Source organism: Oncorhynchus masou, chromosome 31 (genome assembly GCF_036934945.1).
Source record: "Oncorhynchus masou masou isolate Uvic2021 chromosome 31, UVic_Omas_1.1, whole genome shotgun sequence".
Taxonomy (NCBI): Eukaryota; Metazoa; Chordata; class Actinopteri; order Salmoniformes; family Salmonidae; genus Oncorhynchus; species Oncorhynchus masou.
This window is the reverse complement of record NC_088242.1, coordinates 85,336,813-85,363,422: the sequence shown is the minus strand read 5'-3', so window position 1 is coordinate 85,363,422 and position 26,610 is coordinate 85,336,813. Positions and strand designations below refer to the sequence as shown.

The 26,610-nt window shown below is 40.3% G+C and overlaps 1 protein-coding gene across 3 annotated transcripts; it reads left to right on the top strand.

Annotated features, from left to right (window-relative positions):
• The first annotated feature begins 777 nt into the window (after window positions 1-777).
• Window positions 778-19,623, top strand: dazap1 (DAZ associated protein 1). Of its 3 annotated transcripts, none has more exons than XM_064952337.1 (13): window positions 778-921; window positions 2,229-2,269; window positions 2,884-3,050; window positions 3,547-3,612; window positions 4,085-4,189; window positions 4,493-4,541; window positions 9,218-9,300; window positions 12,990-13,137; window positions 13,406-13,435; window positions 14,010-14,162; window positions 14,769-14,936; window positions 17,237-17,329; window positions 18,783-19,623. In XM_064952337.1, the coding sequence occupies exons 1-13, from the start codon at window positions 890-892 to the stop codon at window positions 18,953-18,955; spliced, it is 1,308 nt and encodes a 435-aa protein (XP_064808409.1). In that variant the 5' UTR covers window positions 778-889; the 3' UTR covers window positions 18,956-19,623. The 3 variants fall into 3 exon arrangements, with proteins under 3 accessions (XP_064808409.1, XP_064808408.1, XP_064808410.1); XM_064952336.1 differs by having other exon boundaries at window positions 779-921; window positions 4,082-4,189; XM_064952338.1 differs by lacking the exon at window positions 17,237-17,329 and having other exon boundaries at window positions 781-921; window positions 4,082-4,189.
• The last annotated feature ends 6,987 nt before the right edge of the window (window positions 19,624-26,610 follow it).

Genomic DNA, 26,610 nt, shown 5'->3' with positions numbered 1-26,610 from the left:
AACTGCTGTTCACAAATGCTCTCCATCCAACCTCACTGAGCTCGAGCTGTTTTGCAAGGAGGAATGGGAAAAAATTTCAGTCTCTCAATGTGCAAAACTGATAGAGACATACCCCAAGCGACTTACAGCTGTAATCGCAGCAAAAGGTGGAGCTACAAAGTATTAACTTAATGGGGCTGAATAATTTTGCACTCCCAATTTTTCAGTTTTTGATTTGTTAAAAAAGTTTGAAATATCCAATAAATGTCGTTCCACTTCATGATTGTGAACTCTTTGATGATAATACTGTCATTGTCAATCAGATCAAAGAGCAATGAAAGCATACCGAGTGTGATACAAGATGGTCATCTTGGAGAGTCAAGACTTGATCAACTAAATCTGCACCCCTGATTAATGTAGATCTAGGCCTATTACACAATAATCTGCACTCATAGAAAACAAACTATAAACTATTGTAAAAGGGGTCCTTGTGAAAAATGCAGCTCCTGACCTACTGGAACAAAATAACCAGGCTGCTTATTTTGTGCAGGTTAGTTGGCTTACAAAGTCACCCATCCTATCTCCTTGGTCCATGGTCAAGGGCATGCACTCAGTCTATGTGCCTGTACGGGGCAGTGTTATTTTATTTTCTGATCGAATTTGTCAATAAAGAGACTACATCTTGAATTTCAACTACATATCCCAGAACTGTTCGTTTCTTCTTTTTTTACCCCTTGCAGGTGGCCCCGTGGCAAACATGTCGTCATTGCGCAGATTCAGTTTGAACCAAAAGCATTGTGACCTTCCTCTGGTATCAGTACAGTAGCTACAGTAGAGGGGCGGTAGTAGCTACTGAAGCAATACACCGAACCGGTGACAGCACACCAGTTCCCTGCACACTAGTCTAGAAATGAACAGCAACTTAGCCGGAGATGAAGTTGGGTAAGATGTGATCTCCATATAATTAATGACAATTAGTTAAATAGCTATATACATTTTTTTTTAACTTGAATTAATTATTACTGTGGTAGATCTCACCCGCATCACCACTTTTACTCAGCTAGCTACATTAGTTAGCATTTTGTTAAGTATATGTACTGGTAGCCATCTAGATAGTAAGCGAACGTTAGTTGACTTTAGCCTAGCTACTACTAGCTACTCATTTGGAAACGCATGACATTGGTTTAGATACCATTTAAACATTACTTTTCAAGTTGTCATTGAATAATTTATTGAAAAACTCAACTATTTAGCTAACAAACCACCTAGTTAAATAGAAACTGAAACGAGTCAGCAGCTACAATGTTAGCGGCTAACTAGCAAGCTACTGTATTTAGCTAACGTTAGCTATTTTGTGGTAAAAATGTGGGCACCGCACCATCAGGGGTCGAAGCTTTGCTATCTTCATGTTTACGTTAGTTGTTGCCAATTTTATTTTTAGTGTGATGGTAGAAGTTTGATTGAAGTTGACAGATTAACAGATTTCCCCCCCAAAATATTAGAGCCAACTAGCTAACGTTAGCTAGCCAACGTCTTCAATTGTAGCTGGTTGCTGGCGCGAGTTTTATTGCGCTGTTACTCACTTGATGAACTTGATAGAGGACTCTTTCAGGACATTTAGCGGGCATTGGATTGAGAGGATTTGGATAATGTTGGTTTGATCTATCTAAATTATCCATACGAAATTATAGTTGAGGCTATGATATCTTGCCTAGTTTTGAATGTCGCCATACAGCTGACAAGAGTATAATGTCAAATATGTAGCTAGCCTAGATCGATGTGCAGTTTACGCTATTTTCAATATCCAGCAAGGATCATGTATTTTAGCTCGCTAGCTAACGTCTCTCATGTCTGGCTTATTTCAGCCTGCACTGGATACGTCGCAGTAGGAATAAAACAAACAAAAAAGACCTGAAGTGTTGTCGGGGCTAAACAAGTCATCCTCTATATTCCAGCCTTTTTAATAGAAAGTACCTAGGGTTCATAGCTATGCATAATGAGCCACGTGTAGGACTAACGTTAGGACGTTTTGTGTTGATACGAAACATCAGCTACCTATAGAAACACCCGCTGAAATACAACTCAAGCTATTGTAAGGTTGCATAAAAAATATAGTTATGTGGCACAGTCGCTTAACTAATAGTCACACATTAACGCCACAAAACCATTTGAGACTGGTTTATTGTGTCCAAGGAATGATGGACCATCTCAAGTGTCCTCAAAGGACGGCTTTTTTCTTAATTTTATAGGAAACTGTTTGTGGGTGGCTTGGACTGGAGTACAACACAGGGTGAGTCAGCTGTCTAATTACCAACCTGTCAATTTTAGGTGTATTGCAATACAGATAGTGTTGTGCTTGAACATGAAAGTGTCTGCATGGAAATGTTGTTCTGGAGTACCCAAAGGGTAGCATGTTATCATGTATTGCAGTTAAACCACACATGCAGGCTTTTCTCATAATTGCTCAGACCTAGTAGCTTTACAGTAGTTTTTCTTTAGCCACAGGCATTCAGAGCCCTTCTCTGTATCATGCTTGATTAGACAGTGTGTGTTCTTTGCACCACACTCTTCACTCTGACAGTGTTTTCTGAAGTTATGAGCAGTAGCCACAGTACTATGTATTTCTGTTTGTCCTTCCATGGGATTACCTTGTGTGTGTGTGTGTGTGTGTGTGGGGGGGGGGGGGGGCTTTCAATGTGAATGATATGACTCTTACTTGTTGAAACCTCTATGCCCTGCCTCCAAAGATACATGCCTGTAATGTAAATGTATTGTTCATGCTTTGCATCCAGTGAACTTTTAAACACATTACCCATAATGTCAGGACACTAGGCTTTGTATATATCCCTAAAGGATTCTGTAATGGCGTCGTTCGACTCATGTCAATGTCCTCTTTTCTATCAGAAACTTTGAGAAACTATTTCTCGCAGTATGGGGAAGTAGTTGATTGTGTCATCATGAAGGACAAAACCACAAATCAGTCCCGGGGCTTTGGTTTTGTCAAATTCAAAGACCCCAACTGTGTCCGGACTGTACTGGAGACCAAACCCCATAATCTCGATGGCAGAAATGTGAGTGTGAAATACGTGTCTTTCCAATGATGCCCTTTGTGAAGTGTGAGATAAGGATTAAGCACTGCATGGGAATGGGGACTTTTTTCAGTAAAGTATTACACAGCTAATGAAGTAATAGTGAACCCATAGCGCACACTGGCATCTTCAGAAAACAAAAGGCTGGCTCTCTGAAGGACATCCCTGGACAGTTCTGATGAGCTATATGCAAAGCAGGCTGAATGTTGCCTGTTCAGATGCTTAACAACATTTAACAGATAATTAACTGCAGACAGTGCGTTTTATATGCAGTAATATGAACATGACCATTTTGCTATAATAAAGGTTATTTTCTTGCAATTAAATTGTGATTTATTGTAAAGTTAATTGTATTGCACATCTTTAATTTATTCCATTTGTATGTGGCCTTAGAGTAGTCTAATTCACCTGATAAATTGGAGGGAACATTTGAAGGTGCTTTTTCATTGAAGGCTGAGATTTCATCCTTTGCCTTTAGATTGACCCCAAGCCATGTACTCCCAGAGGAATGCAACCTGAAAAAGTACGAACTAAGGACGGCTGGGTAAGGAGCGTATTTCGTTTCGTGGAGGCTAGGTACTGTATGTCCTCTACAGAAATAGGGCACCAAGCCTGGGTAGAATGGATTGAATTGGATCCTTTCTGTCCTTTGATAAGCTGGGTCCTATCTGCCTCTAGAAATCGCGTCTGTCACACTGAGGCTTATTGCTGTTAACATGACTTCTGCTAAGGAGCTTAAAATGTAATTATTTCCAAGTAATTGTTAGACTAAGTGATTCTGTAAAAATGAATTACGCTGCAATCCTGAAATAGCTTGTCTCAGTAACGCTGAAGCGAAGGCACTAGTGCCCTGATCTGTGTGGACTAGTGTTTGCATCGACGTGACATTTATACCCCAGGGCAAAAGGAGAGAGAAGCTAATTTCTTCTCGACTGTCTAGCTAGATGATGGCGAATTGCCTCGTCTTCAGTGTGATTCTCGATCTGGCTTTGAGACCCCATTCTTTGTTTCAGAAGGGCAGCAAAGCTGACAGCAATAAATCAAAGAAGATATTTGTCGGCGGAATCCCCCATAACTGTGGTGAACCAGAACTCCGGGAATATTTCAATAGATTTGGAGTGGTGAGTCCTGTTAAGATGGTGTATAGTGTATTGTATAGCTTTATACATTTGTTTTATACCTAAAACAGTTGCCAGGATCCAATACAGGAACTGCTTCTTGGAAGAACACAGGAAAAACATACTTTTCTGTTAAAATGCTATCAATTTGAGGATATAGAACGTGTCAGTGTTCAAACCATAGAGAGCCTATTAAATTCGTATCCTAATTCTTAATTCTATGGTTCCAACTGAGTGATGCATGCTATGGCAATACTAGTGGTCTGAATCCTAATGCAGCCCATGTTCTCCTTTGTGTAATCCAAGGTCACAGAGGTGGTAATGATCTATGACGCGGAGAAACAGAGGCCCCGAGGTAAAAGCTGATCTCGTTTTTCTCTTCCATCCATCTCTAAATCTCATGACAAACTATTCTGACCCAAATAGGATAAGCGCATTCATTTCCCCTCACCCCCACCCACCCTCAATTGTAACTATACCCCCTGTGTCTTGTGGTGGAAAATTCTTTCCATCCTTAACCATTGAACTTTCCCCATGCAGACCTGTTTACATGGTGAGAAAGTTGAATGATGTTGGCATTCATTTGACATCTTCCCTTGACTTTGTGTGACAGAATCAGCTTCTGATGCATATAGACTGCATTTACACAGGTAGCCTAATTCTGATCTTTTGCCCTATTATTGGCTGAAGAGCCCATCTGATTGGTCAAAAGACCAATTTGGTGGAAAGAATATCAAAATTGGGCTGCCTGTGTAGACGTTTTAGTTATATTAGGAACATGTTAACATGCTATAGTAATACATGAAGTTTGAAATAAGCTTATTGAGATGAAGGTTTATTGTTTTTTGTTATTTAGGATGTGTGAATAGATTTTGGGTCTCATTTCAAACTTTAATATTCTTTGACATACAGTGGGGGGGGAAAGTATTTAGTCAGCCACCAATTTTGCAAGTTCTCCCACTTAAAAAGTTGAGAGAGGCCTGTAATTTTCATCATAGGTACACTTCAACTATGACAGACAAAATGAGGGGAAAAAATCCAGAAAATCACATTGTAGGATCAAACGTGTGAAGACTTACAGAAAATGTTTGACCTACAAGGTTTTCACACACTGTTGCTGGTATTTTGGCCCATTCCTCCATGCAGATCTCCTCTAGAGCTGTTTCTGGGCAACACTGACTTTCAACTCCCTCCAAAGATTTTCTATGGGGTTGAGATCTGGAGACTGGCTAGGCCACTCCAGGACCTTGAAATGCTTCTTATGAAGCCACTCCATCGTTGCCCGGGCGGTGTGTTTAGGATCATTGCCATGCTGAAAGACCCAGCCACGTTTCATCTTCAATGCCCTTGCTGATGGAAGGAGGTTTTCACTCAAAATCTCACGATACGTGGCCCCATTCATTCTTTCCTTGACTCGTCCTGGTCCCTTTGCAGAAAAACAGCCCCAAAGCATGATGTTTCCACCCCCATGCTTCACAGTAGGTATGGTGTTCTTTGGAGGCAACTCAGCATTCTTTGTCCTCCAAACACGACGAGTTGAGTTTTTACCAAAAAGTTCTATTTTGGTTTCATCTGACCATATGACATTCTCCCAATCTTCTTCTGGATCATCCAAATGCTCTCTAGCAAACTCTAGACGGGCCTAGACATGTACTGGCTTAAGCAGGGGGACACGTCTGGCACTGCAGGATTTGAGTCCCTGGCGGCATGGTGTGTTACTGATGGTAGGCTTTGTTACTTTGGTCCCAGCTCTCTGCAGGTCATTCACTCGGTCTCCCCATGTGGTTCTGTGATTTTTGCTCACCGTTCTTGTGATCATTTTGACCCCACGGAGTGAGATCTTGCGTGGAGCCCCAGATCGAGGGAGATTATCAGTGGTCTTGTATGTCTTCCATTTCCTAATGATTGCTCCCACAGTTGATTTCTTCAAACCAAGCTGCTTACCTATTGCAGATTGTCTTCCCAGCCTGGTGCAGGTCTACAATTTTATTTCTGGTGTCCCTTGACAGCTCTTTGGTCTTGGCCATAGTGGAGATTTGGAGTGTGACTGTTTGAGGTTGTGGACAGGTCTTTTATACTGATAACAAATTCAAACAGGTGCCATTAATACAGGTAACGAGTGGAGGACAGAGGAGCCTCTTAAAGTAGAAGTTACAGGTCTGTGAGAGCCAGAAATCTTGCTTGTTTGTAGGTGACCAAATACTTATTTTCCACTATAATTTGCAAATTAATTAATTAAAAAGCTTACAATGTGATTTTCTGGATTTTTAAAATCATTTTGTCTGTCATAGTTGAAGTGTACCTATGATGAAAATTACAAGCCTCTCTCATCTTTTTAAGTGGGAGAACTTTCACAGTTGGTGGCTGACTAAATACTTTTTTGCCCCACTGTAAGTGCTAACATTCCTCGTTAGTTTGACTTAAATGTTGAAATAGCAGAGCTTCACCAGTGTATTGATAGTAAACAAGCACAGTTATGCAGATGATTCTGCAAAACTACCTCTAACTTCCTTCATACCGGACACAGAGACATACAAATGGTATCCACAAGTTCATCTGACTCTGGGAAGTAGATAAAAGGGCGCATTGCCAAAATCCCAAAGTATCCCTTTAAGTCAGGGGTGTTCAACTCATTCCTCGGTGGGCCGAGTGTCTACAGGGTTTTAGTTTTTTCTGTCAATTAAGACAGACAACCAGGTGAGGGGGGTTCTTTACTAATTAGTGACCTTGATTGATGAATTGAGTACAAGGGTATTGCGAAAACCCACAGCCACTCAGCCGTCCTTGGAACAATGAGTTTGACACATGCTTTAAGTGGAAGTCCTTACTCAGTCTGTTTAAATTAGTTGACAGTTAGAATGACAAGACAAGCATGGGTTGATGTTGTTTAGTCTGGTCAGTTTTCTCAGAACAGTTTAAATATACATTAGTTTGGTCTGTTTGCTCAGAGCTGTTTCTTTTGCACTTGTCCTACATAGCAATGATGCAGTGGTCATGAATGACTTCCCTAATTTATTCCCCCTCTTCTCCTTCAGAATCCATTGATCTCTTTGGGGAGACCAACAGAATAGTTTGTCATCTGAATTTACACGATGATGCACAGCAATAACCTTAAAGATAATCAAGGATAATATCCAGACTTTTCTTTTAATAAAATACTTTTAAAGTCCGGCATTGAACTAAGTTTTCTTTTGTTTAATTTAGACATGTCTGATATATCAAAAAAAAAAATATATATATATATTACGTGTTTTCCCATATGTAGAAAGTTAAGTATTTTTGTAAGTAAGCCCTTTCTATTTTTCTTTCTCTCTTCTCCTTCTTGTGAATGGTTTGAATGTGATTAATGGTGTCTCTTAAGATTTGTCTTTTCTCCTTTAGGTTATTGTGTACTGAGTGGTATCACAGAGGTACAGGCCAGATGTAAAATCCCCAAATGGAATGTGAAGGCTGTCAATTTGGGGTGTATACAAAGTTTAGATTCATCATATGAACTGAGTTTTGTTGCGATAAGAAGGACCTAGGATGTTTTGACACTTGTATTATTTAAAAAAAAATATATTTTCTAGGAATGTTTGCGGCTTTCAGTTTGCAGCAAATGTTCGACTTGAATGTTACCAATATGTCTCTAAATGCTTAAACTAAGTTTTGAATCTAGATTAAGGACAGGTCATCGATGGATGGTATTTTTAGTTGTAGATCAGGCGGCTTGGGAAGGCTTGACATGTAATTAGAGGTTTCAAAATCTTTTTTGTCTCAAAGGACATTGAATTGGAATCAGGTTAGGCCCCTCAGTGGAGATGTTCTCACAACCCAATTCTGCCACTGGTATACATTTATCAAAATGAAACTGGTTCAGTGTTGTGTGCTTTTGCTGCTGCAATCTCTGAAAAGTTTTTTAGAGCCTTAGATGTGTAATCCCCTTAGACCTTATCAGAACCAGGACATTTGCCAATGTTTGCCTTCTAAATGTACAGTTGAATCAAAGATGGTATGGCTATGCTAAATTACAGTGCTGTATACCCATAAGTTCAGCTAGAGCTCTTTTTCATATCATGAAGAGACTGTAGTCATTGTGTTTAAAGGGTGTGAGAATAACCTAGGGTCTATGTTAGACTTAAAGCTACCAGTGGATTCACCATCAATCCTTTATCAAGTCTTTGTTGGTTTGCTACTTAATTTCACTGTTTTTGTTTTATATAGTAAGTGTTGAATCCTCACACAGTGGGGTTTTTCTCCTTGTTTTGAAGGGAACTTTGTTTATCCCCCATGTAAACTCTTGACAGCATCAATAGTTGTTACTTACACATTCGGAAGACAAAATGGCCTATATCTTTGTGTTGCTGTTGTAAGTAATATTGTTATTTTCCATTTAGGCTTATCCTGGCTGACTCAAAACATAAAACCAAATTTGGGAAAGCTTGGAGAAATCTTTAGACATTGTACAGTTTCTGTTTCTCCATTTTTTGTTATGCATTAACATTGGATGCTGCCAGTTTGTGCTGCACAGAAATATACCAAGGGGCAGATCAAGGTGGGGTTTGGATGAAACTGCATGAAGTCACATCAATAGCACAGGTCAAATTGGAATCCAATATAGAAATTAATGCTTTGAGACCACTCAAATGTGTCATAAAATCTATAGTTTTTATATTCCTCGTAGTTCCACTGACTGCACTGCATGTAAATATATTAAAGTTGTATATAAATTACATTTTCAATCCCCTATATAATGCATGAATGCAGTACAAGCAAATGTTACTTAAATTTACTTTGCTATGTTAGAAGTATTTAAAAAATATTTTTAAGAGTTAGCATGGAGAGGATTGGTGCAAAGTTTATTGGATGATAAAAGTGCCTCAGCCCCCAAACTTCAACTTGTGTATTGCTGCAAGTCAGCGACATCATCCAAGCCCCAGGAGCCTCCAGCTCAATCTTGATGGATCCCTGTCTTGCTGACCCCAATACTGTTCTTCATCTTGTGTTGTCACAACACCCTGCTACCTTGATTCACTCTTGGTCGTTGGCTAGGTTTTGGATTTATTACTTTCGAGGCCGAACAATCAGTGGACCAGGCTGTCAACATGCATTTTCACGACATCATGGGCAAAAAAGTGTGTAGTTGTAGTTTTATTTTACCCTCAAGATCAAACAGAGGCTTGGGCGACGGGAAGCATTGTTTGGCGCTGTTACCTTTGGAGTTACAGCTCTTATTTCCAGGGGCCACCAATGAGGTTGGTTACTCTTTCATGAAAGCCTAAAGCTCCTGTAAACTTCATGTGATAATGACATGGCTGAAGATTACGGAAATGTGGTACTCCAAATATTTTCCTAAAGATCAGGGCACTATTTTTTTTTTTCTTGGCTGCAACCTTTCAATGGCCTGATTGGCCTTGTACTTTTTGCAAAAAAGGCTTGGTCTCCCCTCTGAAATATTATGTACAACTCCTGTAGTCGCCCAAGGCTTTGTTTATTTTGACCTCTCCTTTAGGTTGTTAAAGATATTCCATATCTTACTTCAAATACAATACTTACTCTGGCATTTGAGATTCAAGTTGCCAGTTTTGGAGCATATAATGGTAGATAAGCAGGGGTGAAAGTAGATTTTATTTCTTCCCGGTACGGGATCTCATGTGTTTGCAGGCGATTACGAGGGCCTGATCATAGAATTATGTATAGAATCCCTATTCATTTAATAGGATCTCTAATTTTACTAAATTAATATGTATAACCTTTTCATGTAGCATAAACACAACCAGTCATGATGTTTTCAATCTGATTGTCAAACATATAAAAATGACTATAAAATAAATAATTAAAATACTGAGTTGTTGTATAGAAAAAGATTGGGAAATTATATTATTTTATGCTAATTGTTGCTCAGAGAGATTTTGTTTGACAATCATAAAATTGACAGCCCTGTTTTCAATACCTTTCAATAATTCACCTTGTAATTTTACTTCAACTGGTCCTGGGGCCCTTGTTAAGGTCACCGGCTTCATGAACTTTACCCAGTACCAGGACATTTTATCCAAAAACTTGGTTGCCTCTTCCAGGAGACTAAAACTTGTCCGCAAGTGGATCTTCTGGCAAGACATTAACCCCAAGCACACATGAATAAATTGTTAATTGGCTCTGTGCCGTTATCCTCGCAAGGTGAGGTATTGAGAGAAAAAAGGGGTGTCATATATTTTGACCTCTACCTTTCTGTGAGGAAAAAAAGTATGACTTGTTCAACTATACCTATTTCTCTGGGCAATTGTATTGGTATAAACAAATGTGTTTTTTTTAATACAATGTAGCTCAGTATTATAATTGCTAATCTGTAACAAGGGTGTCAATCAAATAGAACCGTACATAAAAAATTATATCCACAAGTTCATCAGACTCGGGAAGAAAGTGATAAAGGGCCACATAGCCAAAAGGAAGGATGATAAAGGGCCACATAGCCAAAAGGAAGGATGATAAAGGGCCACATAGCCAAAAGGAGGATGATGATGATAATAATAAAGGGCCACATTGCCAAACTATCCCTTTAAAACACCAAAAATGTAATGACATTAAGCTATCATTATGCCTACACTTGTAGCCTGAATTGATGTCTACTGCTTTCTGCGCGTGTCAGTCTCAGCCAGTCATCTGCCTTATAAAAATGTCAGTGTTCTCGTTGAACCACCGTATTTGCATCGTAGACCTGTATACCACTCATTTTCAAGTCCATTCGCTAATTTTTCATCCGGGTGACATGCGGTTATGATAAATGTTGTAAAAGCCTACAGTTTACTCGACATTTTGTTTTAATTATTGTGATAGGCTCATGTTTTACCGGTACGGTGCAAGTCCACTTTCTTTTGCCGGGAAGACGTACCGGCTTACTTTCACCCCTGGAGATAAGTGTGCATTTTACCACAAAGAAATCACCTAAAGGATTGGTCTTCTTCAGTTATTTTTTTTTCTTATTTTGTTGGCAGGTCACTTACTTTTTGAGCTATTTGATATATTTCCTATTCAACTTGTTAAAAAGTGAAACAACCTCAATTAAGTGACCTCAGTTTAAGAATCTCCATACTGTGTTGATCCATTCTGACAACCAAAATGGGTGGGTCTTTTTCAAGGGCTAGTTGAAGCCCCTATTCACTACTTTCTCCCAATGGAGATTTCTTAGCTAATTGGGTGCCTAAAGCCACAGTTCTGTGATACCAGCAGAGTTTTTAAATTTGTATTTATTTATGCCCAGTCATTCATTATTTATAGTTTTAACAAAACACTTTAGCTTAGCTACTTCTGAGACATCCTCTCTTACAGAAGTAATTATCTTGACAAAATACATTTTAAACATTTGGAAAAAATTGAGTTCAGCACTCCGATTCTCTCCCCCCCCCAAACGAGGATACATAACGTCTTTTATTGAAAGAGAACATTAAATGTCCACGCAGACATTTCTTACTTATTTACAAATGTTTCATAGTTTAACCCATCCTGACCTCGTTAAATGTACAAACTAAAGCCATGTCTGTTCATGATTGATGTATGAGACCCTACCTACATTGTGCTGTACTCATACCGACTCTCCTTGACTTTGTCCTGATTTCCAGCAGGAATTGGGGCTCGACTTGAGATATTTTTCTTGAGTTGACATTACCTTAGGCTGGGACTTAGGGGAATAAAAGTGATAAAATTAGAAAGTGGAGCACATCAAACTGTGGCACAAATCCCAGGTCTGCTGTTGGGGAGTGTACCGAAGTCGTGGTATCCATCACTCCAGCCGCGATGCCCGAGGGAGAGGACCCAGGTATCTGCGCTATAGGCTAGGCGGGGGGCACTCATGGAAACGTGCCTGTAATTAGGTCGACAGAGAAGAAAGGGGAGCCAAAGAAAGTAGCAACACCTTAAAGCAGGGGAAGAATTGCGATTCGTTTTCCTCATGCAAGGTGACCTCAATAACTCAACCTCTATAGAGCCTAGTCTATTTCTATCTAGTCTCCCCCCTAGTTTTAAACCCATTTTTCGCTCTGGTAAACTGCTGGTATCTCTGTTGCTGGCTAGCTACAGCAAGTGACGCTACAATTCTTTTTTTTAGGGCAGATAATGGCTGGTAGCCTCACAAGCCATCTGGCATGTTAAAAGAACAGGCTTTTCAACCTCATTGAACGTTAGACCAGTCCAATACCAGGTACTTCTATTCTGTCTGAGATGAGCAAATCAGATGGGTATTAGTCAATTAAGCAACATTGCAATTTTCTCCATTATCTGACACAGTATGAAGATTCATTTCTATATTGACTTATGACTATCCATTTCTATTGTCTGCATGTTGTACCTCTTATTCTGATAGATATGATACACATTTCTTTCTACATCCATTTCCCTCTGAAATTCTACTCCAAGTTAAACATAATTGAGATTATTTAAGCGTTAGCCCGGGAAAGGTAAGTCTTGACCTTCCATTAGATGTTTTTATAAAAATTAAAGGGCATAAAAAAACAGTAAATAGGAATTCTATGTTTCTCAGGTAGACCAGTTGTACTGTAGTTTTCATGACGTTTTTAGCACCATTTTAAATCAATTGCATAAAAATGATGTATCAACCTTATTGTGACTGAAATACCTGAGAAACATATTGTTAAGCAACTTTTTAACTGTATTAGGCAGCAGTGTTGGCTCAGATAAGATGTAAAACTGAAACCCTCTCAAGCTGATATGTTAAAGATAAATATTAGTAATGGGTGGGTTTAGATAAGGAAGGGATTTTGAAGATAAATTACTGGTCTTGCAATGTGTGCCCTCCTTGTCCTTTGTCCAGGTGGAAGTGAAAAAGGCTGAACCTCGGGACAGCAACGCTCCTGGCCAGCTTGGACCTAACCAATGGGGACCCAGAGGCATCCTGAGTGCAGCCAATGGTTGGTCGGCACAGCCTGCCCAGGGCTGGCAGCAGAGTTATGGGCCTCCGGGTGAGTGGGAGACCAGCCAGGCACGGCTCGATCTCCCAGACCAGGAACATGACATTATTTTATAACTAGAAGAAAGATAGCATTGGAAACTGTTACAATGTCCAATGCCTTATGTTATAACAATAACATTGTATTTCTGGGTCAGCACTGAAATGTAACTTTTAGGAATGGTCAACTTACTGACAACAGTACCACAGTTACCAATTACATATTGCGAGATTGGTTTTGTGCCAGCATAAATAAACTGTCAACTATTTTCTCTTTGAAGGAGTTTGGGTGTCTACAGGCCAGCCCTTGGGTATGTTTTGTCCTTGAATCACTTGAACATTTCAGATATCTCACTAACTTGCTTTTTTAAATAGTAAATAGTCTTGTGTGACAGTTAACTTATCAAGAAAGTATTGTGACATAGACATTGCCTTGCACTTTGTATTTTCCATATTGACCAATTAGTTATTGTCCTTTAAGCACCAGTGTTATCACGGTGTCAGCTGTAATGGCTGAGGTCACTCTGCTCATTTCACTCTCAAGACAGATAATGGCCTTAATGATTGTTACCTCCCTTCACCCTTGCTTGTCATGTATCATACAACCAACCCCCAAACAATCCCAGCGGTGTTCCTGTATCTTAGGTCAAGCAAGTGCTATTGTAGTTTTAATGCTCGAGTTCTAGAATGCACCACATTCATATACAAGTTGTATTTTTGTTATTTTTGACACGGTTCTCCTCATGTTGAAAATATTGTCTAATATGCAGTGTCTGCTGACAGTGGGTTTCATCTAGGGTATATCTGGGACTGAACATGTAGCAATAGACACCTGTCATCATGTGTGTATGTATATACGTAACTATACATTGTGTTCTGTCTCAGGTGGGTACGGGCCCCCTTTATCTGCGGGTCGTGGAGCTCCCGCACAGCCCCCCTCGCCATTCAACGCATTCCTCGTCACAGCGGCCCCGGCGGGGGGGTTTGGGGCACCTCAGGCCTACGCTCAACAGGGATACAGTACACCACCTCAGTTTGGTCAGTAGCTGTGCTGTATTGTCTTTTTTTTTAAAGTGTTTCCATCTACGTACATTATTTTGTTTTCATATCGTAAATATTGTGATTAACAATATTATGGGCCAAAATATGATTGCAGTGTTTTGCTTTGTTAAAAACGTCTACACACATTTACAAATACCTCTTAAACCTCTTAAGTAACTCTGAAAGGTCAGTGCGAGTTTCATATGCAGGCATTGATGAAAGTCAGCTAAATCAGAAAATGAAGGAGGAAAATCATTGTACTTTCACTGCCAGCTTTGTCTTGAATAAATTGATAGCAGGTCTGCAGCACTAGCAGTGCTGCAACACCAACAGTAACACACACGTTTATGGTTCTGAAATATATTTTAATGTCGTCTTCACAAGAACGTTAATATAGTCTTCACAATATATTATTTTATATTGCCAATATATGATGATATCCTAATATCGCCCAACCCTAATGCCTAGGGTTGCAGCTCCTACCACAATAATCATGTTATGTTTCTTTTGATTATGATAACCTGTATGAGACATTAACATTTTATCATTGATAGTTCAGAATGTACAACATTATAATGATTCTTCCATCTGGCACTGGTTTAGGGTACAGTTTTGGCACGCCTCATGGTGACCAGTATGCACCACAAGGAGTGCCGCCCCCGCCCACGACTCCAGGAACAGGGCCGCTAGGGTTTGCTCCAGCCACCACACCTACTCAGGACATGAGCAAAGCACCCACGGGACAGCCGGACTTCCCTTACAGCCAGTATGGTAAGTAGAGCCTCCATGAAGTCCTCAGCCCCGCCCTCAACTGTTATTATGGCCTGTACTGGATGGATCCATTATGTTGGATGCTTTATTGGGTCAACAACCACTCCCTTGCCAAAGCTTATTACTGCAACCCTCAAACAAGCAGGAGCTTGCCTTTTGGTACAATTTAGCTTTAATGGCATCACATGCATACACACGCTTGCATACATATCCTCCAGGCCATGGAGATCCTATAGAAGTCCCACCATACCCAGGACTTCAGTGCCACCCGTTTCCGCATTTTTCCAGGTGGGGCTGGGGAATAATGGGGATGGGTAACCCATGGTAGGTTTGAATTAGATCATCCTGCCTCTCAATGTTTTTGAGAGGAGTTTGAATGCCCACCAAACTGCAGATAAACCAGGTAGTTATTTTACTGGCAAAAGTGACAGGCAGTTTGGCCAACTGTTCCCTTTTTGTCACTGACTTGGTTGGCTTTTCTCTCCTGGCATGAGCTCTGGTGTCGATGGATCCTGCATGTTATTTTTCTCTTGAGCGTAATTGGCCTGAAACCAATATTTTCCTAATAACAGATTACAGCTGTTATGAGAAAACTCAATGCAATACATCATTATGAAATGTATCATGATTTTTTCAGTTACTCTCCAATTATACTTATTGTACCAATAAATCCAGCATTGTCATCAATTGCGGGGCTTTTGCACAAGGTCTCTCCCTCTTTAAACAAAATGCATTGGTAAATCCTTGCTGTTTGGAAGGTTAATTTATGTAGCCTAGTTAGTTCATTCTGTGTTCCTCCTCATTTCCTACTGGCATTTATCCTTAAACAAAATACAATGGGGAGACACAGACTTGGATATATTGCTTTGTTAATATCTCTTAGTGTATAGCTCTTCAAGACTGTATACACTCAGTGGCCAGTTTATTAGGTGCATCCATCTAGTACCGGGTCTGTCCCCTCTTTGCCTCCAGAACAGCCATATTCTTTGGGGCATGGATTCTACAAGGTGTGGCGTTCAAATGTTGCTCAATTGGTAACAAGGGACCTAACGTGTGTCAGGAAACATTCCCCACATTACACCACCACCAGCTGTACCGTTGACACAAGTCATTATGGGGCCATGGACTCATGCTGCTTACGCCAAATCCTGACCGCCATCAGCATGGCTCAACAGGAACCGGGATTCGTCGGACCAGGCAACGTTTTTCCACTCCTCAATTGTCCGATGTTGGTGATCACGTGCCCACTGGAGCCACTTCTTCTTGTTTTTAGCTGATAGGATTGGAACCCGGTGTGGTCGTCTGCTGCAACAGCCCATCCATGACAAGGACTGACAAGTTGTGTGTTCCGAGATGCTCTTCTGCACACCACTGTTGTACTGTTCCATTATTTGTCTGTTTGTGGCCCACCTGTTAGCTTGCATGATTCTTGCCATTCTCCTTCGACCTCTCTTATCAAGGAGCTGTTTTTGTCCACAGGACTGACGCTGACTGGATGTTGTCTTGTTTGTCGCACTATTATTGGTAAACCTTAAACACTGGTGCGTGAAAAGCCGTAGGGGGCGGCCGCTTCTGAGATACTGGCACCAATGATCATGCCACTCCCAAAGTCGCTTAGGTCACTCATTTTGCTCATTCTAACTTTCAATCGAACAGTAACTGAATGCCTCGATGCCTGTCTGCCTGCTTTATATAGCAAGCCACTGCCACATGACTCACTGTCTGTAGGAGATAACCATTTTTGTGAACAGGGTGGTGTACCTAATAAACTGGTCACTGTGTGTGTATATCTATATTCTACCATAATTTATATTTGACTATATAAATTGTATATTTCCCTGTAACTGTCAGGTGTGAGATTCCCATCTTGTTCGGTGTTTCATGCTTGTGCTTTGCATACCCATCCTGCTCTTAACCATTAGCGTCAGCCGCCTGATTTTAGAATAATTTAGTACAGTAACCATAGCCACAGGCAGCAAAGGGCATTAGCAAGTAGCCCATCTACCCCATGTGTTTCTAATTCAAGATGTATGTGATTTAGCAGGAGTCTCACAGTAGTCAGAGAGAGTGTAATAAGGATGTGTGCACTGATTTTAGCAGGAGTCTCACAGTAGTCAGAGAGAGTGTAATAAGGATGTGTGCACTGATTTTAGCAGGAGTCTCACAGCAGTCAGAGAGAGTGTAATAAGTGTTAATTTAAGCCAAGCCCCAGGTGGCAGGTCTAAGAAGGGGACCATTTTAAAGTAAAGTAGACTCTCAATCTGGGTTCAGTCAACGTAGTCTCCTCGTCTCCCTGATAGGCCTGGGTAACTACCCTCAGGAGCCCTCTTCCTACGGACCAACGCGTCCTTCTCACAGTAATGGTCAGGATGTGCAGGGAGGAAGTAGTGCAGGTAGGTGTGAGCATCGTCTTTTCCAACCACCAAAAGTACAGTTCGGTACATAGACATATAACTGCAACTTTAATGTTCCCTTGCATACTTTTCCCTGCATGTACTTTGGTATGTTTGTGCATACAAAGTACATACTCCTAGACCAGTGGTAGTCACACTTTTTCAGGGGGCACCTCATTTTTTTCCACAAGAATTTATGGGGACCCAATGTTTTCCCCAAGAATTTCTCACGACCCCACCCCAAATAATGACACAGCCTTAAAATGGTTAATGTTAAAATTTTACATCAACAAATAATCTTACATTCGTTTTCATATCTTATCAAAATGAAAATAAACCAATAAATACATTTTCTAATTCTTTCTCAAAAACATTTTGTATATTGTCCCATACAATAATCTCTACACATGACCTTTTGTTCCCCCACGACCCTGACTTTGAATACCACTGTTCTTGAGTATACTAAAATACAGCTACAGTATTCATTGACTTGAGGTTGAGTTCTTTTTGTCCATATCTCAAGGTATGAATATTCCATCTAACAGTGTTACACATCTCATTTCCTGTAGTAGCTGTAGTTTGTTATACTAACAACACCTGCGTCCTCCCTTTGTCCACTCTCTCTGCATAGCTTTGCTGTTAAAAGGGGGATGATCTAATTGGCAAAATGCGTTCGTGGTGTACTATGTTCAACATGGTTTACTTTTTCTCTTGCTCTCTGTTATTTTGCTCTGTTTTTCAATGTGATGGCACTCAATTTACTTGTTGTTTTTCATATGCCATCTCCTTATGACAGCTAAAAGAATGATGATAATCTAAGGAACTTTTGTATGAAGAAAAAATAACTTCTGGCTGGTGAACGAATACCCAATTTATATTTGATTTCTTTGGTCATATTAGCCCCTCTGCTATTAGCTCTTCTTAATTCTTTCTTCCAGCCTTGTATTATACCATTTCTATTGTTTCATTTCATAAATGTTTTTGTTATTCTGTACTGTCCGACATGAGTTGGAACTGTTCAGACCTGTCTTCACTGAATGTCTATGCAGTTCCCTGCTTCTCTGACTACAGTGGATTGCAGGGAGATGGTGCCATCCAGTGTCTGGAAAAATGTGTGTGCTTGTGTGACTAAAAACGGATTAAGTATTTGTTATACTGTTTTCCTTTTGTTTATGCCTTTTACAAGAGTTCAGATTACATCTTTGAATCCTCAATTATAAGTCAATTGATTTACACTGGAAGCGCTCATTCCTAATTGGCTAACCAAACTCTGAATGTAGGTTCATGGAGGCTCACGATGGAAGGAATACAATATTTAACATGAACATTAGAAGGCCCTGAAACTATGATCAATGTATTTATTATAGGTCAAATAAGGGACTTTCACTTAATACCATTTACGATCCTGATAATGAACCTCTCTTCCCTGTTCTCCACCTACCCACCCTCACAGGTTATGGTCAGGACCTGAGTGGGTTTGGGCATACTTTCGCAGACCCCAGCCAGCAGACTGCCTCTTACGGGGCACCAACAGCACAACCGGCAGTGGGACCCCAGGCTGCCGCAGCCGTTTTTGCTCGTGTACAGAATCACAACGTAACGGGCTTCCATCCATACCGGCGCTGAGTGTCTCCAACCGCCACAGCGCTCAGTTCTAAAGTCAGGGAAATGTGTTCTGGTGATAAGCAAAACTGGATTTCTGGATTGATGTTTTTTGGAACACAAATACACACAATTTGAGAAAAAGTGAACTCATAAAACCAGGGATTCCAATTACTTCTGTTACAATGTCACTTGATGTAAAAGTTGATGTAAGACTTTTGCATAACCTGTTGAAATGAAATAACCTTTGTTTCTCCCCCCATGTTTTATAGTAGGACTTAACTACTTTGCAATAGGTTTTGATTTTCTGGTCAAACAATAGCACAGAGATTGGAAAAATTATATATATATATATATATAAGGATATGTATATTTATGCTGGATACAGAAATTAAAACAGGGTCTCAAGTTTCCTCAGCTTTAAATTCTAGGGAAATTGTTTTTATTTTTCATTTGGTGGATTTTGTTTACTTTCTGAGCCTTTATTTTAAAGTTTGTTTAAAATGGAAAATATGAATATATATATTATACACAATCTGTGCAATTTTTTAAGACAATTTTGTACTAAAAATGTACACTTTGCTTGTTTTTTATTTAAAGATGTAGACTTCCCTCAGGTGGCTGTTTGAGTGCATTTTTCACTTATGCAAAAAGAAAGGAACTTATTTCAAATAAAAGATATCCTGCCTCTGGTTGCTGTCCTGCATCTTGGCCATCAATGCTTCAACTTAAATGTCACTAAATATGTTTGAGTATAACTACTAGGGATTGGTTAAGACTACCGGATTCTTCCATCAACTCAGTGGCCTTGTGGTTAGTGTTGCCACCCTGAGATTGGAAGTTTGTAAATTTGATCCCCGGCCAAGTCATACCGAAGACTGTAAAAATGGGACCTGATGCGTCTGCTTGGCACTTAGCCTCTTGCCCCATGAGCTGTTCCGGCTTGGACAAGCCAAGGCTCGTACAAGGCTACTTACTCATGCACTACCGTACCTGTACTACACTAAAATGACTAAAGCCACTTTAAAAAAATGTGATTAACATCACACTATGTGGTCTTTAAGTTGTACAAATTACTTACTAGGACAGATAATAGCCTCATTTCCCCAAAATCTGACAATATGATGCATTTAAACTGCTGAGTCCTCTGTGGAAGTGAATGATTTGGCTAGACAATCATCAGTAGATGGCATACTAGTGCTAAAAATAATTATTATCACCATGTACTGTATGTTTAGTATCAGCTTGGATTGAATACCAAGTTGCTTACACCTATCAAATTATTTTGTATTTACATGAATCATGAAGGGGTAGGAGCTGTGTTTCTGGACAGGGCCACAGTCTGGGCAAAAAACATCCATGGAAATGCTCGAGGGTTAAATACAGTGGAATTATAATGTACCAGGTTTCACTTACTATATCAACTAAAACCTGAATGTTCTGTCAAACCAAATCAGGTTGGGCCCCCTAGTTTATCAAAAATATATGTCAATGGTTTTCTCTCCCAAGGTAATGCCAATAGGCTTTAGCTCAGCGGGCTAACAATTCTGCGTTGTGCAGATGACACATTTTCAAACCCAGTTGGTCTCATGCTTAGACCATGGAATAGCCATCATGAAATATTATTTTACCTATCATTAGCCTAACTACATTATCATGGCACAGAACCTTTGGGTGACTTTTTTTCTCTTAAGAAATTCAAAGGGCAGTTTTCCCACGGGTGCTCTAGTTCCAGCTTTGTAATTTTTGGTTTGGTTGTAAAAATCTATACTGAAAAATATACATGCAACAATTTCAAAGATTCTACTGAGTTACTGTTCAATCAGTTCATTCAGTACATTTAAAAAAATTCATTAGGCCCTAATCTATGGATTTCACATGACTGGGGATACAAATATGCATCTGTTGGTCACAGCTTCCTTTAAAAACAAAAAGTAGGGGTGTGGATCAGAAAACCAGTGAGTATCTGGTGTGACCACCGTTTTCCTCATGCAGCGGTACATCTTCACATATAGTTAATCAGGGTGTTGATTGTGGCCTGTGGAATGTTGTTGCACTCTTCAATGGCTGTGTGAAGTTGCTGGATATTGGCGGGAACTGGACATGCTATTGTACACATCGATCCAGCGCATACCAAACATGCTCAATTTATGGCATATCTTGTGAGTATGCAGGCCATGGAAGAACTGGGACAGTTTTAGCTTCTAAGAATTGTGTACAGATTCTTGTGACATGGTGACATGCATTATCATGCTGAAACACGAGGTGATGGCGGCGGATGTATGGCACAGCAATAGGTCTCAGGATATTGTCACGGTATTTCTGCATTCAAATTGCCATTGTTCATTGTCTAGCTTATGCCTGCCCATACCATAACCCCACCACTACTATGGGGCACTCTGTTCACAACGCAAACTGCTCGCCCACACGACGCCGTTCACGTCTGCGGTTGTGAGGCTAGTTGTACTTACTGCCAAATTCTCTAAAATGACTTGGAGGCAGCTTATGGTTGAGAAATGAACTAACATTTCCTGCAGTCAGCATGCCAATTGCAGTCCCTCAAAACTTGAGACATCTGTGGCATTGTGTGACAAAACTGCACATTTTAGAGTGGCCTTTTATTATCTCCAGCACAAGGTGCACCTGTAATGATCATGCTGTTGAATCAGCTTCTCGATATGCCACAGCTGTCAGGTGGATGGATTATCTTGGCAAAGGAGTAATGCTCACAAACAGGGATGTAAACAAATTTGTGCACACAATTTGAGATAAGAATATGCTTTTTGTTCATGTGGGAAATTTCTGGGATCTTGTATTTCAGGTCATGAGACATGGGACCAACACTTTACGTGTTGTGCTTATATTTTTGTTCATTGACTACATTATCAAAGATGGTGGATAAATTAAGATGCGCACGCTTCAAGGGGTCAAAAGTCTGGGTCTTGTAATTCTGTGTGGCCAGATAGTTCGTAACAATAGCTAGGTTTCCATCCAAATGGCAAAAGATTTTCATGCGAATATTAAAAAATCTGCTGGTGGAAATTTTTTAATTTTCCCACCAGTGGTGTTTCCAACAAACGGATTTGTTGCTTTTAGAAATTATTGCTTGATGACATAGTGTAACCAAAATGTACTTTTTCGTGTTCATGTACCGAATAAAAATCTAAAGTTAATTGTTTGCATCTGATTTTCACCTCTGCGGATAGTTTTGCCACAAAAACGGTTGCGTTAAATAGCAAATGTGCCTACTCTGGTTTTACGTTCGCTCTTGCCAACGGCTCGCAGATACGGTGCGGGGAGGCTAGTTTACATGATGACATTATTATGGATAAGAGCGAAAATATTTTTATTTGTCAAAAAACAGTCAAGCATCCATCATCACGTCACCAGAATAAGAACCTCAATATTTATTGGAAATGAGCATCAAGCTCATCATCGTGCACGTTCACCACCCCAATTGTATTTAATCTGCAGCCTAATAAACGGCATGGTTTCAAGAGTCGCAGTGGGAGGCGACACGCCATACCATCACGTGACTCCAAGTTTACTTCAATATGATGGTTATTATGTCAATATTTGCGCATAAAGGCAGAATTCTCATATAATTAATTACCGACACAAAAAGATCCCACCATGTCAAACGAACAAATTATGTGTCGGCATTTATACAATTTTACCGAAACTTCCTATTTCCATCACAGCTGTCATGACAGTGTTATTTTACCGTTATTTAACTAGGCAAGTCAGTTAAGAACAAATTATTATTTACAATGACGGCCTACATGTCAGAAGGTGAATTCACCAATTTGTAAGTCGCTCTGGATAAGAGCGTCTGCTAAATGACTTAAATGTAAATGTAAATGTACACAGGCCAAACCCTAACGCTGGACCAATTGTGTGCCACCCTATTGGACTCCCAATCATGGCCGGTTGTGATACAGCCTGGAATCAAACCAGGGACTGTAGTGACACCTCTAGCACGGAGATGCAGTGCCTTAGACCACTTCGCCACTCGGAAGCCCGGTATGACTTTTCTTGCATAACAATTGAGTGGAAACGTGGTTAATGACAAGAAGATGCCATATAGGGAATCATTGGTGGATCGTTTCAGCTAGTCAGGGGTTCAAGCAGCGAAGCTGGTGAAACCCTATTGTTTTCGTTCCGGTTCATTCTTCTTTTTAATCTTCTTCTGTAAAGCCGAAATTCACATGCACATTTTCGTGAGAAGGTAAGTCCCAGGAGGGTGCAACCTGGCATGATGGTAAAGGGCCAAAAGCCACACCCTCCCATGCAATGCCATGACAATTGACAACATGGTAGGCCAAAAACAAGCGATTGAAAATGCAAACTTTGAAAGGCCATGCCCCTAACCCTGTGTGACCTAGTCATAAAATGTGGTACATACTGTGGGTCCATCTCCTCACAAGGAAGACATTTGCCTCAATAACCCACAAGGTTCACCATGAAGGATTTTCCACCATTTAGAATTTTCAGAAAAACAGTTCAAATGCTACTCCTCTTCCACCAAATGACCGATCTTCACGAAACTTGATATATGGTATCTATGGACAAAGGTCTGTAAACACATCCAGGATAGTAATGTCAAACAACATGACCAATAAACATTCACGTGGGTGCGGTCTGTCACATAAATGCATATACTGTAAATCAGCCACAGATATTCGTATGTTTAATGAAATGTGGTACATATGCAAGCACATTCATATCTACCACACGTTGGGCACATTTTTATATCTCTTGATCTGATGAAATTTGGCACAAATGCTCAAGGGTGTGAGTCTAGCTAACCTATAAAATAGGGTAGAGTTTGGTCACATTGTGGCGCTGTTGGACAGGAAAAAACATTCACTCAAGCATCTTGCCTCATAGCAGCCATATTGTTTCAGCTAGAATCTTGGACAATAGTGTGTTTAAAGATGTTCATCCATAGATGCTATGTACCAAATGTGTTGCCAATCGGTCAAGCAATTCTGGAGGTAAAAACGTTTAAAGTAGTTAAGAGCATTGAAAAAAGTCCAAAATACATCAAAAGCATATTATTTTGCAGGGTCAGTTTGATTTTGAGTTCTGATGTATCGTTTGTATGTTGAGTTTTGAAATTTGGCAAGTGTGGTAAACAGTACAGAAGTAGCTCATCCGAAGGCAATATGTCTAATTTTACCCTGTTTGAGCTAGAATCATGAAAATCCGTACATAGGTCATTCTCACAAGGAACACATTTGTCTGTAGGACCCATTAAGTCGACCATGATGGATTTTCCGCCACTTAAAATGGCACTCCTCTGGCATCGAATGACCGATCTGCACAAAACTTGATACGTGGCATCTATGGACCAAGATCTCTCAACGCAATATTTTCCAGACTTATACCAAAAACAAAATGGGCGTTATTGACCAATAAACATTAATGTGGGTGTGGTCTCGCACATAAATGCCTATAAATCACTCACGTTTGGTACACATGTTGCAAACAGTGTCAACACTCAACATATGCAAGCACCTTTAGATCGACCACATGGTGGTGATATAACGGGCACATATTTAGATGTCTTGATCTGTTTGACTCAATGATATGACTCAAACTAACCTGTAAAGTGTGGCTGAGTTTGGCCACATTGTGGCGCTGTCGGAAAGGGAAAACCATTCATACATACTCATTGGCTCATAGCGACCACATTGTTTGAGCTAGATTCTTGGAAAATGTGTTTGAAGGTGTTCATCCATAGATACTATAGACCAAATTTGGTGGCAATCGGTCAAGCGGTTCTGTAGAAGACGTTTAAAGTAATCAACGTCATGATTTCAACTGCTGATAATTGTCAAATCAACTCAAATAATGTTATTTGCCAAATGCGCCGTAAAATGCTTACTTACAAGCCCTTAACCAACAATGCAGTTTTTAGAAAAATAAGAATTAAGAAAAATATTTACTAAATAAACTAAAGTAAAAAATAAAAGAGCAACAATAAAATAACAATAACAAGGCAATATACAGGGGGTACCGGTACCGAGTCAAGGTGCGGGGGCACAGGTTAGTCGAGGGAATTGAGGTAATATTTACAGTACGTATAGGTAGGGGTAAAGTGACTATGTATAGATAATAGATAATAAACAGTGAGTAGCAGCGTCGTAAAAAAGGGGGTGGTGTCAATGCAAATAGTCCGGGGAGCCATTTGATTATGGCTGGGGCTAGAAAGCCTTATGGACCTAGACTTGGCGCTCCGAGTACTGGGCCGTACAGACTACCCTCTGTAGTACCTTGCGGTCGGAGGCCAAGCAGTTTCCATACTATTCAGGATGCTCTCGATGGTGCAGCTGTATAACTTTTTGAGGATCTGAAGATCCATGTCAAACCTTTTCATTCTCCTCAGGTGGTATAGGCATTGTCGTGCCATCTTCACGACTGTCTTGGTGTGTTTGGACCATGATAGTTTATTGGTGATGTGGACACCAAGGAATTTGAAGCTCTCAACTTGCTCCACTACAGCACTGTTGATGAGAATGGGGGTGTGCTCTGTCTTTTTCCTGTGGTCCACAATCATCTTCTTTGTCTTGCTCACGTCGAGGGAGGGGTTGTTGTCCTGACACCACACTTCCAGGTCTCTGACCTCATCCCTATAGGCTGTATCATCGTTGCCGGAACTTCTTGCTTTAGTTTTTGCTTGTAAGCAGGAATCAGGAGGATAGAATTATGGTCAGATTTGCCAAATGGAGGGCGAGGGAGAGCTTTGTATGCGTCTCTGTGCGTCGAATAAAGGTGGTCTAGAGTGTTTTTTCTCTCTTTTTGCACATGTAACATACTGGCAGAAATGAGGTCAAACGGATTTAAGTTTAAGGTATTAAACTGTATTAAGGTCCCCGGCCACTAGGAGTGCCGCCTGGCTTTATACAGCTTCTTGGGTGTGGTCTTAGTACCAGCATTGGTTTGTGGTGGTAAATACACAGCCTCAAAATCTCTCTTGGTAAATAGTGTGGTCTACAGCTTATCATGAGATACCCTTCCTCAGCTGAGCAAAACCTCGAGACCGCCACCCATTGTCTTACCAGAGGCAGCTGTTCTGTCTTGTCGATGCACGGAGAAAAGAGCCAAATGTATATTATCCATGTTGTCGTTCAGCCACGACTCGGTGAAACATAAGATACAGTGCCTTGCGAAAGTATTCGGCCCCCTTGAACTTTGTGAACTTTTGCCACATTTCAGGCTTCAAACATAAAGATATAAAACTGTATTTTTTTGTGAAGAATCAACAACAAGTGGGACACAATCATGAAGTGGAACGACATTTATTGGATATTTCAAACTTTTTTAACAAATCAAAAACTGAAAAATTGGGCGTGCAAAATTATTCAGCCCCCTTAAGTTAATACTTTGTAGCGCCACCTTTTGCTGCGATTACAGCTGTAAGTCGCTTGGGGTATGTCTTTATCAGTTTTGCACATCGAGAGACTGACATTTTTTCCCATTCCTCCTTGCAAAACAGCTCAAGCTCAGTGAGGTTGGATGGAGAGCATTTGTGAACAGCAGTTTTCAGTTCTTTCCACAGATTCTCGATTGGATTCAGGTCTGGACTTTGACTTGGCCATTCTAACACCTGGATATGTTTATTTTTGAACCATTCCATTGCAGATTTTGCTTTATGTTTTGGATCATTGTCTTGT